The 17,290-nt window shown below is 55.9% G+C and overlaps 1 protein-coding gene across 6 annotated transcripts in view; it reads right to left on the bottom strand.

Annotated features, from left to right (window-relative positions):
• The window catches only part of MARCHF2 (membrane associated ring-CH-type finger 2), a 33,301-nt gene that overhangs the window by 10,136 nt on the left and 5,875 nt on the right, over window positions 1-17,290 (bottom strand). For 4 of the 6 annotated variants that reach the window (XM_086767347.1, XM_086767346.1, XM_086767344.1 and 1 more), the window contains 2 exons: window positions 10,716-10,935; window positions 6,439-6,634 (listed from right to left, as the gene is read on the bottom strand). In XM_086767347.1, the coding sequence (XP_086623473.1) occupies window positions 6,439-6,634; window positions 10,716-10,891 (372 nt within the window). In that variant the 5' untranslated portion in view covers window positions 10,892-10,935. Of the gene's footprint in view, window positions 1-6,438; window positions 6,635-8,877; window positions 9,714-10,715; window positions 10,936-12,311; window positions 13,409-17,290 lie in introns of those variants that run through there. The other 2 variants (XM_086767348.1, XM_086767349.1) reach the window with 2 other exon arrangements.

Raw genomic sequence — 17,290 nt, 5'->3', positions numbered from 1 at the left:
ACCAAGGTGGGGAGGGACGTTCTCTGGCAGAGGACCCAGAGCTAAGGAAGCCAAGACCCAGAAACACCCCTACCCCTGCAAGCAGAGCAGCCAAATGCTGTGGAGCAAAGTTGCTCCTCCTTGTCCTCACGGCACAACCACCCGCCATCGATGCTCCACAGACCTCAACGGCTGAACTTCTCCTCGTGCGGGCGTGAGAGCCTTCCCGACGCACTCAGCCCCGCTCCAGCCGCCGGGAAGCAGAGGACGCTGGGCTGACCCAAGGAGAGCAAGAGCTGCCAGAAACGGTGGGCAGGAGAGGAACCGACCCAAGCAGCGCTGCAGGTCACCAGGACAATTCTACACAGCGGCAGGCGCTTCGGTGGCCGGTGTCACCACAGGAAAGGCCACACCACAAAATGCACCCGTGTGAGAATCTGCACCCCAGGGAAAGCCCACTAGCACCAGACTCTCAGGCCCCAAAGAGGTCGTTCCAGGTTTGCAGAGCAGCACCAGTGACCACACAGAGAAACACCCAGGGGATGCAGGGTGGCATCTAAGAGGAGCATCTCCACACAGCACAGGCAAGCAAAGAGAGGAAGAGGAGCTGAGAGGAACGGGACTCAGCTGGAGCCAGGAGCGGTTTGGTTTTCACCACGTACGGGGTCTAGCCGAGGCTGGCCCTGAAGAAGGGTAGAGGCGAGCTGGGGAAGCAGGCAGAGGAGCACAGATGAGATCAAGAACGGAGCAGCGAGTTCAGCAGAAGAGTTTGAGGAAAGCAAAGAAAAAAGTCTGTCTGTGAGGAAGATAAGGGTGGAGGAAGGGCGTGGGAGAGCTCATGGCACATCTCAGTTCTCTGAACTGGAGGTTGGGGGCAGCAACTGCCGCACAGGGCACTGCGTCCAGAAGTAAAATGTCTTTTCCCAATAACACAAGCAGGAGTAATAACGCTGCTGCTCCCTCTGCATCGGCACATGCGTCGCCGGAAAGCGCCGGCGCTGAAGGTACAGCAGCAAAATCTTCCCATGGCTCCATCACGAGGCCTGCTTGCCAGGATGGAAACACAGGAACATGGGTGTGGCTGGCGGCTCCGCTGGCGACTGATTCACCAGAGAAATAAGTTTTGGAATTAGTGAGCTGTCTCAAGCGAGTTTTGATGTAGCAAGAGCATTTAAATGCTTACGGAGGCACTACGAACACGTCATGTACAACCCTTCAGCTTCTGCCACCAGATACATTGGCTTTCAACATCTTGGCCATTTCAGCAAAGCCTCGGCATCAGCACCAGAAACTCCTGCTCGCTCCCAGCGTCCCATAACCCATAGGCTCCCCTTCCTAGGATTTAAACAACGCCTGGACAAAAACCCGTCCTTCCTCCGACACAGACTGACATTCTGCTGGGACTGAACAGCCGCTGCGCTGTCTGGTACAAGGAGCTGCCTGTGACAGCCCTCACCGTGGTTCTCCTGGAGTCAGGAAAGGGCAGGCTCCTCCAGACAAGCCGACCCATCCTACCTGAGGTTTCTCAGGAAGCAGAAACGAGCCGATCACAAGAGGCACTCCCTTCTCTCCACGGGCTGCAGGGCTCTAAGGACAAGGTTTGGCTGAAGCAAGTTTAAGGTGTAAAAAGTCAGGGCAGACAAACCAAACCCTCCCTGGAGAACTGCGTGAGCATCTGTGGCCTGGGAGAAAGAGCGGCCTGGCCTGCAGCAATGGCGCGTTCCTGAAGGCCTGGGCCGTTCGCTCTGCAGCGCTCCGGACAGCAAAGACACAGGTGTTCCTGAAGATGAACCCTAGGCAGTAACTGCACGTTCTCTGTGCCCAGCCTTACTGGAACAATGAAGAAACTACCTGTTCCAGGAAAGCTGTAGGCACTGCAACCTCGGGTTTGAACATTTTGTCTAAAAATCTGCTGCTGAAGCCTTCTGGGTAACACAGAAATGCGTCTGGCACTTTCCGACTATGCCAGCCGCGCTGGCTGGAGTCGCACGGATTCAGTTCGCTCCCCGTAAGCACACGGATGCATGTCAAGCTAACGCTGATGCAGGAAAGGCAAGTACTGGAAACCGTCCCTCCCCAGGACGTGCCCCTCCCTGGAGAGCCCCAGCTCAGCCCTCCTGCGTGGAGGCCACCTCAGGGAGCCGAGCAGAGCCACTCCGTCCTTCCTGGCACCGGCACCGCAGCGTCCTGCGCCTCCGGGTCTGCGGCTCAGCTCTCCATCCTCACCTGCACGGGTTCAGGACGTGCCCCCAGAAAAGCGCTCAGCCCAGCAACCTCACAGCCTAACAGTTAACAAACACCTTTTGTGGTTTGTCAGCTTTCAACCAGCTTAGTTAAAAAATAACCGCGCGGGGCCGAACGCAGGAGACGTTCTCCCTGTGCTCGCGGGGCAGCCCGCGGCAGCCAGGGCTGGCTCCGGGCTCAGACCAGTCCCCGCTCCCGGCTCAGGGATCAGGCACGCTGGCAGCGAACACTATTGCTATTTTTAAACCGAACAGACCGCAGCATAAACAAATGTCTGCTTCAAGAAAATAAAAACCCAGTTCTATTAAAAAATTCTCTTTAATCCCCGCTGAACAAGGCTGCTGTCTTCCCTCCCTAAAGGAGGCTACAAAATGAACTGACTGGTTTTGCCGTGCTCGGGTATGACAGCAGTAAGTACCCCGGAGAAGCCCACGGGGAAATTAATAATTTTGTCTTTTGGGCCTGTAGCGATAGGACAAGGGGTGACGGTTTTACACTGAGAGAGAGCAGAGTTAGACTGGACATAAGGAAGAAATTTTCTACACTGAGGGTGGTGGAGCACTGTCCCAGGTTGCCCAGAGAGGTGGTGGATGCCCCATCCCTGGAAACGTTCCAGGCCAGGTTGGCCGGGGCTGTGAGCAACCTGATCTGGTTGGAGATGTCCCTGCTCCTGGCAGGGCGGTTGGGCTGGGTGGCCTTTACAGGGCCCTTCCCACCCAAACCACTCTGACTCTACGCACAAAGACCGCACTGTAATGAAGACGTACAAGAGGACTGAAGTCAAAACCAAAGGCAACTTTGGCTGTGGCATTTCCTGACTTCTAAGAACTTTCTGCAGCTTCCGCAGAAGCCTTTCAGGAAAACCACGCAGCTTCCCCGCAGCGCACGCCGAAACCCTTCCTCCAGGCCACAGCCAGCTCTCGGCCCCTCTCCTCCTTCAAACGCACGCAGACAGAGCCAGGTTTTCCCCGGGCTGGTGGCCCATTCCCACGGAGATCAGCTGTGCCGATCAGCGACCGCCGCAGCCACCACGAGCAGCTCTAAGCCTCCCCAGGCTGGAAGGGCAGGACACAGCAGAGCAAGCAGCAGGAGCTGGCTGCTTTCTCTTGTGAGGCCCAACATCAGCAGGGAGGGTGTCACCCAATTCTTCTGGGGCTTTCCCGGTGGCCAGGTGACAGCAGAAGAGAGCTGGGATGCCCAGACTGCCTCTCACACTGGGACAGACCCGTTCACCACCACCGCTGCCATAAAGCGTGCTCCTGCATCGCTCCCAATCCCAGTCTCCATCCCTTTCATCCTCCTCCGCTCACTGATTTCTCTTTCGACACCCCAGTTCACTTGGTGAACAGCTGCTCAACAGCACCCTCACACCGGCATCACTTCCCCGAAGGTTTCGAAACACTGCCCACCCCTCCCTGGACGTGATGACACAGCGGAGAATCACTCAGAGAAGGCGGCTGAGGGAACCGCGTCATCTTTAAACGACTAAGCAGGCTCTTTCCTGAACCTTCTTCTCAGAAACTCGGGGCTGGCACTTCCCAATAGTACTTAGTGAAGAGCTCTGTCCCAGCCTGGTGTGGAGATGAGATCACACCAGAGGGTATTGATGGAAAGGGCCAGCAAGGTCATCAGCTCTCTCGGACGGGCTCTGAGCTAAGGGCAGAGCTGCTGCCAAGAGCAGGCACACTTAGGAAAGCGGCCACGCTTTTTAAGTTGGTCTCTAAGTGAAAAAAAAGCCCAAGCAACCATCACAGGGCAAAGCACGCTCGTCATCATCACTGCTGATGGGCAGAGATCTCGCTGGGGCAAAGCTCAGAGCGGCTGCAGCAGCTCCCGAGGAAAAGGAGAGACTGAACTGCAGCCATTCTGCCCAGACAGGCAGGGAACAGAACGTTTTACAGCGTGGTAACAGCAGTACGACAAAAACACGTGGTCTCTCCAGCCAGACGAGCCATTTTGCCCCAGCAAGAGCCCTCCACGCGTGACGCGGTGGGTACGCAGCACGCGGATCAGCTGAACCGCGGCGTGCGGGGACCTGGCACCGTGTGCCTCAGCCACCGCGCAGGCGCTGCGGTTCTCTCAGCCGGTGCTTGTTACGAGTGCTACCGCGTCTGTGAGCTACGGCTAAACGCGCTCCCACGTGCTTGTTTCGGGGCGTGAGTGTGCTCTACGAGCTCTTAAGCGAAACCATCCGAAACCCGCTTTGGCCTGTGTAAGCCCCAGCAAGCTCGCTGTCACTGGGCTTGCTCGCAGAGTGTCCTCAGAGCCGAGACACGGCCTTTCCCAAGTGTTTTCAAGCAATGGTTCTCAACCTCTGAACCAACTGTCCGAGCGACCAAGCATTTGGTCAGAGCCACTTTGTGTGCTTTAGCAGCTGGGAGAAGGGCGCTGAGGCGCCGGCAGCCCCCACCGCGGATGTGCGGCTCTCACAAACCGCTCTGAGCTGGGGACTGCAGCAAGGAGGACGGGGCCAGCGTCGTTTCCAGAGGGAGGTGGGAAGGGAATGGGAAATAACCTTTAGAATTGATGGGAATGGAAACAGAGATCGGAAAAACAGCTTAGAATCGGAATTGTCACTTGGTTTTCATCTAACTGATGGAGCAAGGGGAAGGGGAGAGCAGGCAACGAGCAGTCGCAGCTACAAACCAGAATGACCCCCCTCTCCCCACTTCAGGGGCAGGCACCGGCCAGCTTCCAACAGCCGGCAGCTGAGGGGAGCCTGCTGTGAAGAACCGGCTCACAGGCTGCCTTCTGCAGCCTCGCTGGCAGTGGTGCAGCAGCGCTGCTTTGCATCGGCTTGAAACGCTGTGAACAGGAAAAGTGACTCTGGAAACACAACCCAGAGCCACGGGCCACAGCTCAAACCCAGCCAGGGAGGCGCGTGGTGAGAAATCCCGCGGGAACAGGCTGCACGCAAAGCACAGGGTCTGCAGCGGCGGTGCCAGCTGACGCTCTCCCACCTCTCTCGTTGCTGACGGCTGCAGGACCGGGAGGCTTCTGAACCTGTTCACTGCAAATGCCCCCCTGCAGACAGTCGCACATCGCGTCAAAAGGCCGCCCAGGCCAGCCTGGCAGCACAACGATGCAGGGAAGGGCCTGCCTGCACGTTCACGGGCAGCGGATGGGGTCTGGACGGGGAGGGCTGCAGGACCCTGCTCTGATCTTCCAGGCTGGACCTCAGGGTGCCAGCAACGCTCTCCTACCTGGTCCTGCAGCGCCGTCACAAATGGCAGCCGCATCAACAGCGTCTGGGCCCCTGCCAACGCAGCTCAACCCCTACTTAGACAGATTAAACTAAAACAAAGCACGACAGCCTTTTGTACTGTCACTCACTGATTTACTTATTCCTCTCTGGAGACGCACACTTGGATTCTGAGTCAGAAGATGGCCTGCTCCAAGCAGCCCTTGCTCCCCACACACAAAGGGCTTCGTCACAGGCAGCTGCTGTACACTTTGGGGGCCAAAGGAAGTCTGGAAGGTGAGCTCAGCAGACCACCCGAACAGGGCAATGAAGAGACTCTTGTGGTAAAAAACAAACAAGCAAACAAATCAACCCAACTGCCAGAGCCTGCATCGTGCCTCCCAGCTCCGGGACGCTGATGGATCAGGAACCTGGTCCCCCTGCGGTCAAAGCAAAGACGACACAAGGGCTGGCTGAGCCATGTCTGGCTTTCTCCTTTGCCTGGGGGGAATGCAGGGCAGCGGAAGGGCAGCACGGCTCAGCAGGAAGGAGCCAGACCCACAGGCTTTGAAGCACACATCAATATCCGCCAAGAGAGGGCAGGTCTTACAAGCAGTATCAGCAATCACATCTCACGTTTCAGGGCAGAACATGCCAAGGCAGTTACGTGCAAGAGAGCTGCGCTAAAACAACGCTGTGAGATAAGATTGACAGGAAAAAAAGAATCGTGTTTCTGACTGTCGCGTGGTGACCTCTGCGTCTCGATGCTCAGGTGTTAAAGTGTACCTGCAAGTGCAAGGCTCTCCGGAGTCCTGCAGCCTGCCGTGGGTAGGCAGCACGTGGAGAGCTCATGACGTTGCTGCTGCACTCTGCGGCTGCATCGCTTGGTCTGATAAGAGACCGGATCTCTCTAAACAAATCGTTCTTTGCGAGGAGGAGGAGGAGACAGCAAGCACCACACAGACAGCAGGGCACATCGGTCATTTTTTGTCAAACGGTAAGGAAATAAAAGCGAAGCAGGCAGAAAGCAGTACCTCTGTCAAAGGCCTCGGTCTTCTCTCTACAACAAACTCTGTGTGGCAGAGCTCACAGTAACTCGTGTTGGAGGAGGACAACCATTTTTCCAGGCAGCTCTTGTGCACGGTGCCCAGCGTTCCTGTGCAGTCGCACGGGGAAAGCAGTCCCTCCCCATTTCCACCTTCGTGACAGATTCGACAGATGGGCCCGTCACTAAAGGAGCAGACAAACAGAAGGAAATCATAGTCAGAGCAGGCAGAATGACACAGCCACATCGGAGAAGGGGGCCTGACCCCAGCGAGCTCCTGAAGGGCACGCGCACCGCAGGGCAGGGCACGGCGGGACGTGCCAGCGCACCGCGACGCTCCAGAGCGGCCTGCTGCAGCAAGAGACCCGGCCCAGGGGAGTGTGGAGGTGCCCGGGACATTATAGGTCAGGAAAAATCTGGAAGCCGTGTTGCTGAGCACCACAACACCCAAGAGAAGCCAGCACGTCAGCTCAGCTGGCCACGGAAGGGACCGCAGCGCACTGTCCTGCAGCGGGCAGAGCCTGACACCGGCCCTGAAGCACTGACACAAACTCAGAGGCCCACAGCGAAGCCGGACGACCCACGCCGGTCACAGCATGCCTCCAGCCACCCGGAGCCCCCCAGAGGTTCGCACTCACAGCCGCATTGATCAGAGTGCCCGCCCGCTCTCACGCCACCTCTGCTCTGGGTTCAGCAGTAACTGCGCAAGGGACAGCGATACCCGAAGTCACAACCGCACCGACCCTGGAAGCTCAGCTCTCCAAGGACACAACACATGTCACAACAAGAAGCCACGCGGACTCAGTTCTCGGCGTACCAGCCCTCTGCCCATCGCAGCACAGCAGGTCACTCGGTGCCCTGTCCACGCACCGCCGCGCCGAGAACCGTTCCGCAGCACTCGGGCCATTAGCTGGCTGCAGAAACGCTGTGGTGCTTCAACAACAAACACTTCTCACCTGCTTCTCGGCTGGAAGTTTCAGCTACTGAACCAAATCTCTGATTGTGCGCAAGATCTGCTGTCTTGGGACCTCACACAACCAGAGACGCTTATCACGGGAAGCATCAACGCGTTCAGAGCGCTTGCAGCCTTTCCCACAGCCAGCTTGCGCTGCGGGTCACGCTCAAACCGCCTGTGCGTTCCCAAATGTCCCCTCACGCTCTAACTGGTGCCACCGACTGGGGACTGTCAGTGACACTGCTCCAGCAGCCAGCAACCGCGAGCTCAGGTGTATCAGACGATATTCACACAGCAAATTCCCATCACAGACCAAAGTAATTTTTTTTTGTGCCTACATAAACTCAGAGCGTCAGCATCCTCCTGCAGCGAGGACTTTCTCTAGCTGAATGAAGAACCAAGTTCTTTTCACTTCAAACCTCTCATTTGCTTGTTTGGTGTGCTATCCCCTAACTCTTGTCCTGGAAAAGACGATGTTTTCCACTTACAGCCCTCCGTCACAGCCTGTTCAGTCTCCTCTCACAAGCAGCAGACCCGTAGCCTACTCGGTCCCACCTTGGACAAACACATTCACCTTTTTGATCACCTTCACTAGCTTTCCCTCCACCTCTCGCATTTCTGAAACATCCTTTTAGAGCTGCGCGGGCCAGAACTCCAGTTTTCAAGATGAGGGCACACCAGGGGTTTTTACAGTGACCGTGTTCTGTTCTTCACTGCTTTCCTAAACCTCAGCATCTGATTTGCCTTTCGCTCACTGCCGCACGTAATCGCCACATGGCCAAGATCTCCTTCCTCCAAACCCATGAACGCACACGTAAGTCCTGGACGACTGTTCTTCACCTGCATCACTGCATGCTGAACTGCACCCGTTATTTCAGCCCGCAGTCATTTCCAGTGACGTTAAGCTCCCTGAACTCAAGCATCTGGTGCCATCTGAGGTCCAAGGGCCTCCCAGTCAGCGTCCGAAGGCACGGCATTCCTAGAAGCCCCGTGCCACATCTGCCCTCCCCACAGTGAGGATGTCTTGGGACATGCTTGGCACCTTTATTTCAAAGACCCTATTGCACACCCTCTTGAAATCCTGGTGAGCTGCACCAGCCATCACGCTGAGAGTACAGAAGCAACCTGCAATCTTCAAAAGCAAGGAGCACTACTTCCAGCCGTTTGCACCATCAGACAAAACAGAAAGAGCACGACAGGGAACACAGTGCAAGGCAAAGGAGCGTGCCGGGGAAAACGCTGGTGGGCACGAAGGGAAAAGGAGAGCCAACAAGAAAGCGCATGTCAGCTCACTAAAGGAGCAGCATGGCTCCTCTCCTGCTGTGCCACAGGAGATCCTCACCACTTCCAGCCCAACGTTCAGCAGGTTTTCATCCCAGTTGGGCTGTTTAACCACATTTGGGGCTGCAAAGCAACGTACACCCACTGCACCATCCCCTTCTCTCTGCCAGACATGCCTGGTGAGCCACTGACCCTTGTTCTCCCCTCATTTTCATCTGCCTTTTATTTAGGGACTTCTTCAGCTGGGATGGTCCTTGCATCAGGAGTCTGGAGAGGCCGTGGAAACTCCATCCTCAGGGACACTGGAAACTGCGCCGGACAAGGCTCTGAGCAGTCTGATCCAGCTCTGAAGTCGGCTGGCTCTGGAAGGAACTGGACCACACGACCTCCAGGATTCCCCTCCAGTCTGGATTCCCTGATGATTCCGTAACATTTATTGCGGTAAAGCTCAGTGCTGTATCTGAACAAGACCGCAGTTTGCTCATGCAGCCCCAGTGACAGGGAGCAACCCCCCAAGCCCCCAGTGCTCTCATGCATCTGCTGTTTCCGACGAAAAGCATCTGTCAGATATTTCATCCCTTCTCTTCCTGTGTGAGCAGTTTCATATTTCCAGTGCATTAATATAACCCTGGCTACCAATAAACAACCCAGCAGGAAAAAATTTGCTGACAGTGTGAGAAAAATAAATTCTTATCGGCCTCCATTTTCCTTCCTTCCTGTGTGGGGAGCAGTCACAGTCCCATACGATTCGCCCTCACACGCAGTTTTCCAGCAGACATATCACCCATTTAGCCTTCCAGCGCAGACACACTGCTCCTGGCGTTGCTTCACTTGCAAGATTTTGGGGTCAGCTGCCGCGGCAGTTTGTGTTCTCCAAGCACGGTGCCATCTGCCTTCCCACTCGGGTTCCGAGTTCTCTTTCGGTTCGCGTATTTCCAACAATTGGCCGTGGCAGAGGCTTGCGCTTGGGCGTTTCTGCCAGTCGCACGTGTTCTCACCTTGGGCACATCGTAACCTCGCCGAGTCCTGCGGCTCCTCCCGGCTTCGCTTTGCTGTGCGCTGGTGAGAACAGAGACTGACACCCACCACTACCGAGGAATGAACTGGTGTCCCACGAAGACACTCGCAGGAGGAATCCTGCTGGGTTTTTTTCCACCTGTGATCCCAGGCAGTTTCCCCACCTGATTTTCACACCTCCACAAGTTGTAAGGGCTTGCACAGCTTCTCACCCAGCCTGTCTGTTGTCAGAGAGCAAGCTCCGTCCCCCTCACATTTTTACTGACCTGCCCCAGGTTTGCTGGCAATTACGTTTGCCTCACTTCTCAGCCAGCTTTCCTCCTCCACATTTTCAGTCACCACTTTTGCACCTCATCAACGTTTGGCCCAATTAATCGATAAAAAATACCTGATGTTTAGATAGGTCTTGAATACAAAACACAACTGGTCTTGCTAGCTGGACTGAACAATGCTGCCAAGCGTTCTCTGCTCTGGAAGCCACTCCGAACGCGTGATCAGTCACATCTGGAAGAGCCTGAGCAAGCGAAGCTGCCGCATGTCCCCTCCAGCAACAGCAGGACACCGCAGCTCCTGCCGCACAAACACCCTCCTCTCCTGGGGCTTTTACCCCACGACCACCTTGGAACAGGAGCTGGGTTCCGTTTTCAGCCCTTAAATCACCTCCACGACCAGCACGCTGCCCCTGCTAGCACGGCATCCCACCTTCACCGCTGCTCGGTGAGGACTCAGCAGAGGCACACGACAAGAGGCGCCCGTGTCGCCTGATGCCAGAGCGGCCGCAGGCCTGGGGGTGTCGATGAACAGGCAAGTGCCAGGCCACCAGCACACGTGAGCAGCGTGAGCTCCCGCAAAGAGAAGCCTGGGAAGCACCTGCCTAAGGAGGATTCGCACTCAATATTATTGCCCCAGCAAACTGCTTCACAAATGAGACTTTGTTGTCCCCCTCCACCCCTAGAGCCACAAAAAAAGGGGAAAGGCAGTCATCCCGAGCCCCTTCCCTGAGGCGGCCTTACCTCTGAACGCCCAGCGCCTTGATCACGGTGGAGAGGAGCCGCCCGTCCTTGGCGGTGACCTGCGTGACGTACTGTGGGCGCCCCAGGTCCGCGTCCTCCACTGCCTTGGCGAGGGCGGCACTTCCCGGGCAGTCGCACAGGGAGCCGGGCAGATGGCAGCAGTCGCCCGTCGTCATGGCAGCTCCGGGACCCTCTGCCCGGGCACCGGCGGCACGGAGACCTATGGGACGGGCACAGCGGTGAGCGCTCGCGACTTTGGGCCAGGCCAGGGCACGGCCCCCTCGCCGCCCTCCTCCCGCCCGGCGTGGCTGCCAGCACCCCGGCCCCAGGAACCCCGGGTTTTGCCAGCCCTCTGTCCCCTTCCATAGGCTTCGTGCGGCTGCCGCACCATAGGATTAAGACTCCAAGTGTCCTACTTCCATAATTTAGCATCAGAATTGCAAATTGGCCTTTTCCAGAGAGAATTCCCGGTGCACACCTTTTAACCTGACGAAGCCCCTCAAACCGAGCACGCCGACGCAGACGGGGAAGGCCACTGGGAGCCCCGCAGGCCGGCGTCACTCTGGCTGGAGCCGTCCTGCAAACCTACGTCCATTCCCTCCGTAGAAGTTGCAAAGTTTCACCTGAACACAGCACCTACACCGCTTTCCGCGGCTCCGTTCAGGGAGGTCCATCCCTCCGCCGCGTCCGTGCTTTCTCAGCCCTTTAAGGCCTGTCCACCAAACACACAAGCCCTGCCCCGTCTTTGATTTTCCTTCTTTTTTTTATTTCTTTACAGAAATACAAGCACTCCTGTTTCCACATGCCAGGCGGTACGTCCCAACAGCGAACGCATGCGTATTAACTGCCGAAAAGCACGGAACATCCCCCCGGAGCCCCAGGGAGAGGGCAGCAGGGCAGTTCTCCTCCTCCCCGTTTCAGCGGTTCAACCAGACAGCGGTTTTTGTAACAGCCACATGCAAACAGCAAAGCACCCCATCACACTGCAATCACATCTGCGATTCACCCAGCAAAGAGAGTGCAAGGAACGAGCGGTAAATGCAAGAACTGGGGAGAAAAAGCCCAGTGTGACAAACCAGGAGCTGGCTCAGAGGAGCCACATGCGGATGGGAGAGCGCTCTGCCCTGGAGGGAAGGCAGCAGCTCACCCGAGCTGCCAGCGACAGCCGCGTTCCCCCGGCAGGGCTCATCCCAACCCCAAAGACAGGCACACTTTGCCGGTTCGGAAAAATCCCATTTTCTCCAACGTCCCTCAGCCCGGTCCCTGCGAGGTGGCTGTGCAGAAACGAAGAGCTGCGGTCACCATCAGTCACAAGCTGAACAGGAGCCAACAGCACCGTACCGCTGGCGAGGACCAAAATCCCGGTGTCTGTAAACAGGACCACCTTACGCAAGGCACGCGCGCAGCGATCCCTGCGCACCGGCACCGCCGGGACCACAGCTGGAACGGCGTCTCATCCTGGAGGCTGGGTTTCAGGAGAGAAACGAACCCATCGAAGAAGTTCAGATGAAAGCAATGAAAAGGATAAAAGGTCGGGGGGGGGGGTAGGGACTGGGGGAATACCCCAACAAAACGAACCCCAACCCTGACGCTTACCAAAGGAGAAATACGAAGACAATCAGGTGTGTTTAACGTAAGGGTTGTGGGAGGAATCGTCAGTCTCCATTCCTGGAGGCAGAGGCAGGCAAACGTTCGCCCTCCCATCCCAGGAAACGCTTTTTTGTTTTGAGATCTCTGTGCACAACAGGAGTCAAACGTTCCCATCAAACTGCAGTTTCGTCAGGCGCAGCTACGCCTAAATCAAACTAAAACAGCTAAAGAAAACAGGGCTTGTTCCTGGCTGCAGGCCTGACCAGACTACAGAGGAAGGAAACAAAAGGCCAGCACGAGAACGTGACCGTCGGAGCCCTGAAGACACCGGTTTGGGTAAGCACAGGCGTGCCTGGAAACGCAGCAGCTCCTACACAGCCAAGGGCTCCGTCTGGCGGGACGGTCCCTTCGCGGGAACACGTTCCAGAGGGAGAGCGCGCTTCACCGCTGTCCCATCACCAGATGCCAAACTTTGGAGGCACCTCTGCAAGTTACCCAATATTTTCTCATTTCTAGGAGAAAAGTTTCCTGCTCTCCATCTTCAAGGAGCAGAAAGATGATAAATGCCATTGGAACAGCTGAGTCAGTTGTTTTGGAAGTTAAGGAGTTCGTTCAATTTTACAAGCCTCTCACCGAGCCAGGCAGGAGGAGATACACGCTTTTAATAAAAAGGTCAGTTCCATTTGCTCAGCCAAAACGTTGTTTATTTTTCAGCCCAGAGGAAAAGGGTTCACGTTGTGTATTGGAACAGAACGGCCTCCCTCCCTGCACCCTGGGAGTATTTATACCGGGGCTCTGCGCTCCACATCTGCCAGACGCAGGCAGCCCTGCGGCCTCGCCCTGGCAGCGCCGTCCAGGGAATCGCCACGCTGCCGTCCGTCGGGAAACACGCCGCTCTGTTACACGTCGGCCGGCGTTTCCCTCCCGGGGTCCATCCCAGGGTGGAACCCCAGGCCACTGCTGTGACTCATGCCGTTCAGCAGACAAAGGAAAAGCAGCACGATCTGCATGGATACAGTCAGTGAGGAAGGGACTGAAATCCAAAGATAACATCTGCAGCATGCTGCCGTTCCAATTTCATACCCAGCTGAACGTGAACCACGGCGTGCGGCCATCCAGCCCCTCTCCTGGCTCCCTAACGGCCAACAGCGCACCGGACCCACGCCCCATGCTACGGCAGGAATGCCAACCCGCAGCGGCGGCACCGAGACCCCAGCAGCTGGTTTGAGTCACACGCTGGGTTTTTCTCTGGGCAGCTGTGATTTCTGAGCCCATTCCTTGGGGATACGTTTCCTGTTCTCTTTTTTTTTTTTTCTTTTTTTAAACAAAAGGTCTGTGAGGCACTAGGTTTATTATGAATATCCCCTCTGCTGCCACAGTTGGACACCAGCAAATAAATCAGAAACCTCTTCTCAGCAACACTTTGCATCCTCAGCTTCCGGGCAGCTCCAGGACATAAAGGGCTGAGTTTGTAAAGATCACTCAAGTTGAAAAAAACCAAACCGTTTGTGGAGAGCTGGCGCGGTGTGCACACAGAGGCCAGAACTCAAAGCCGTGCGGTGAGACGAGCCGGTTCCTCAAAGAGCAGCTGGTGCTGCTGCACTGCTCCCAGGCCAGGACCTCGGTGCCGGTGCGGGATCCTGCCTGCTACGCGGCTTGTGCAGAACACGCCAGGAAAGTACCCCCTCATCAGGGATTGCAATGAGATACGTGACCTGGTTTGTAGCATCCACAGGGCAACAGGGGCTCCAGAACTCCCTCAAGTGACTGACCAGCTCAGGACCACCAAGGTCGGGCTGGACCGCGCGCTCTGTCCAGGCAGGAACGTGCAGAAGACAGGAGCTAAGGGTCCCCCGGCTCTGTTCTGTGTATTCAGGCTTTGCAGCCTGAGAAGACAGTTTTTTTTCTCCAGACAGGGAAATGATAGCAGGCCAGATGAATACCTTGATCAAAGCAACAAAGAGAACAGCCACAGCTGAGATGAGAAAGAGGACAACAGGAAAGGCCAAGGGCAGACGATCCCGGTAAAGGGGAATTGTCAGGCGCAGGCTGCGGCTCCTCCGGGCTGCTGCGGTCTGTCTACATGACAACTGCCTCAGTGCAAACCCTGGAGCCATTCTGAGGCTTTGACAGGATTGAGAGCAAACTGAACTAGAACCAGCTCCACCTCCCTCAGGTGCAGCTCACACGCACCAGCTTCTGTACAGATTAGCTCCCCCGGATCACGGCCACCGAGAAAACAAAACCAAACCAACGCAAACCCCACCTCCTGGCACGGCGGCCGGCGGCTAAGTCTGCTCCCCTCGCTGAGCAACCCGTTTCCCCGATTACCACAACCTGGCACCGCGCTGCCCTGCTGCCAGGACACAGCCAAGCCGTGCAGCCAACACAGCCAAGCCGTCTGTGCAGAAACACCTTTTCTTTTTTCTGATTTAGCTGGTAACTCACTGCGTGCAGATGGCCAGAGCTCCGACGGCCGCTCACACGAGCTGATGCGTAACCCCCAGGAGCAAGGCCACCCAGCGCTTTCCAAATCCATTTTGGCTTGCTCGGGTGCGCAGAGGCCGCGTTCTCTAATCATATGACCCTGCAAACATCATCCCTGAACTGAAGGTTTCCAGTAGCTAAAGGGCATTTCCAAACAGCAAAGCTTTCCTTTTCACCACACAGACTGGATTTCCCAGATCCTGGGGCCCTGAAGTCGTCTGAACGCAAACTTCTTGAGGGAGACGAGCACAGAGAATGGCTTCCCTCACCACCTCCAAGCGCCGGCCCCCACACAGCCTGGCTCACACAGCTATCCCGCGTTTTTCCTCGGCCCGAGGCCAACCCCAGCTCTGCCTGCTGCAGGTACACTGGTACACCTGTAGTACCCGTGCTCTGGGTGCCTGACAGGGCTCCCTGTCTCCTCTACATCACGGAGGGCAAGCTCTGGCCTCCAGACCCTCCCACCCACAGCTATTTTGTGCCCTGAAGTACCTGCCACCAAAGACGTGCATGGAAAGGATGCAAGGAGCGCTCCCTGCGTAAGTGGTTTAATCTGAAGGAAAAAAAACTCTAGAACAACAAAGACACCCCAGGAACTGGTCCCAAACTGCTACAGGACTTTGTTTTCCAGTTTTGTTTGTTTAAACATCCTCTCTGCTCAGGGCTGAAGACCGCAGCATTATTTTGTTCTTTAAAAAAATACCCGATTTTCTATGTCAGCTGACTCCCAAAAGTTATCCTGCAGGTCTGCTGCCCAGCACTCTAAAAGCATCCAAAAAGCCAGCAGCAGATCTGCCCACACGCGGTCCCTCAGCTGAAGACAGCTCTGAGGTGTCACAAGGTGCGCCCTCTGTCAGAGCGGGGAGTTCTGCCACGGGACCTCACCGCAGCTCTCGCATCGCCCAGGACCGGGGAAGACGTTTCTCGAGTCACGCTCAGGAGTCACCGGAGTGTCACGGTCCTAGGAGTCAGCGTTGCACCGAGCCCTGTAAGTGAGAAAAGCCGCACAGCGTTTCACCGCATGTACCCCAACGCTCAAAATAAGAGCTGATGCCACACAACAGTTTTTAAAGCATTTTGAAATGTGGTAGATAAAGCACAGGAAGGCATTTTGCCCCTCAGGCAGCTTCTCCGTGTCCTGCCTTGCCTGCACCATCTGCTCGACAGCCACAGCTCAAGGAGGTGCTGGAAAACTTCAGCGTTGGTTTGCTCTTCAGACAGCGCTGGCGGAGCGATGCTGGGATTCAGCCAGTCATGGGAGAGACCCCCGGCTCAAAACAAAACAAACCCCAAAAAGCAAAGCAAAAATAAAATTAAAAAAAAAAAATTAAAAAAATCAAGAGACAGTGTCCTGGGAGCTGGTGAACCCTCTAACAAAGCTTCACACCAGGAACGTCCTCCTCCACTGTTAAGAGCGAAGCGTCCAGGCTGAGATGGGTGAAACCCCGCTGCCCACCGCAGAGCCGTACATGCCTCCTCCCGAGGGCTGCATCTCCGGACGTCAGACGTTCAGAAGTTCACTCCCGTAACACCCAGGAGGAGATCAGACGCTTCTAGGGACTCCTGTTCCCGTCACATCTGTAGTTATCTGCCACGGGCAGGGACTTGGCCATGCCGATAACGCAGCTCAGCAGCACGTAAGCCTTCACGCTGCAGGCTCCTGCTGCGGACAAATGATCAGAACTTCTCTGCGCCAAGCCACTATCTCGGCACATTCCAGAACCTCTCCGAAGTTGTGATTACGTAGACTGTGGTTTGATGGCAAATGAGTTTGTTTTCCAGGCACAGATAAAGAGTCTTCCACAGAATGGGATTTATCCATCTTTTTTTCCAAACAGACACATTGCCAGGATCGGACTTCTGTTCCCCATCGGTAAAAAAACATCGCAGTGAGCCTTCCTGATCAATATCCCGTTGTTTTCCACAGCCCGCATCCACATGCATCCCTCCTCTCCAGAACTTCCAGCCTGTTCAACCAACCTCTCTGCGGCAGCTGCGCCTCCATCACCAGGTCTGGCAACGCTGGCAAAGCTGACACCCACGCGGCTCCCGGGGGCTCCCCAATTTTCAGACAAGGCCACAGGGATGGGCCTCACGCGAGCACAGCGGAGCTGCGACACAGCAGGGCTCCCGTCACCCCCGATTTCAGGGTACCCATCATGTCGTTCACCCTCTTGTTTTCCATCAGACTTTCGTTTACAAGAGCATTGCCCAATTTATAACAGTGCTACGCAACGTTCAAAAAGAAGCAAAAGGTTTCAAGTTTACATGTCAAGAAAAAGCTCTGTATAAAAGCAGCGTAAAGGGTGGTTTTCTTCTTGCTGCAGGCTGCACTTGGGAAAGATCAGGCCGTGCGCTACAGCTGGAGTGCCAAAACGAACAGAGCTATCTGAGATCTTCTGAGACTTGTCATCTGCCGCAAGACCGCATGAAAGGAACGTTCGCTGCGCTCTAATTACCAACATCTGGACAAACGGATTGCAACACCAGGAGAACAT

The sequence above is a fragment of the Chlamydotis macqueenii genome, chromosome 26 (genome assembly GCF_036417535.1).
Source record: "Chlamydotis macqueenii isolate bChlMac1 chromosome 26, bChlMac1.mat, whole genome shotgun sequence".
In the NCBI taxonomy this organism is placed as follows: Eukaryota; Metazoa; Chordata; class Aves; order Otidiformes; family Otididae; genus Chlamydotis; species Chlamydotis macqueenii.
Note: the sequence above shows the minus strand (reverse complement) of the source record. Positions and strands in the feature narration are given on the sequence as shown.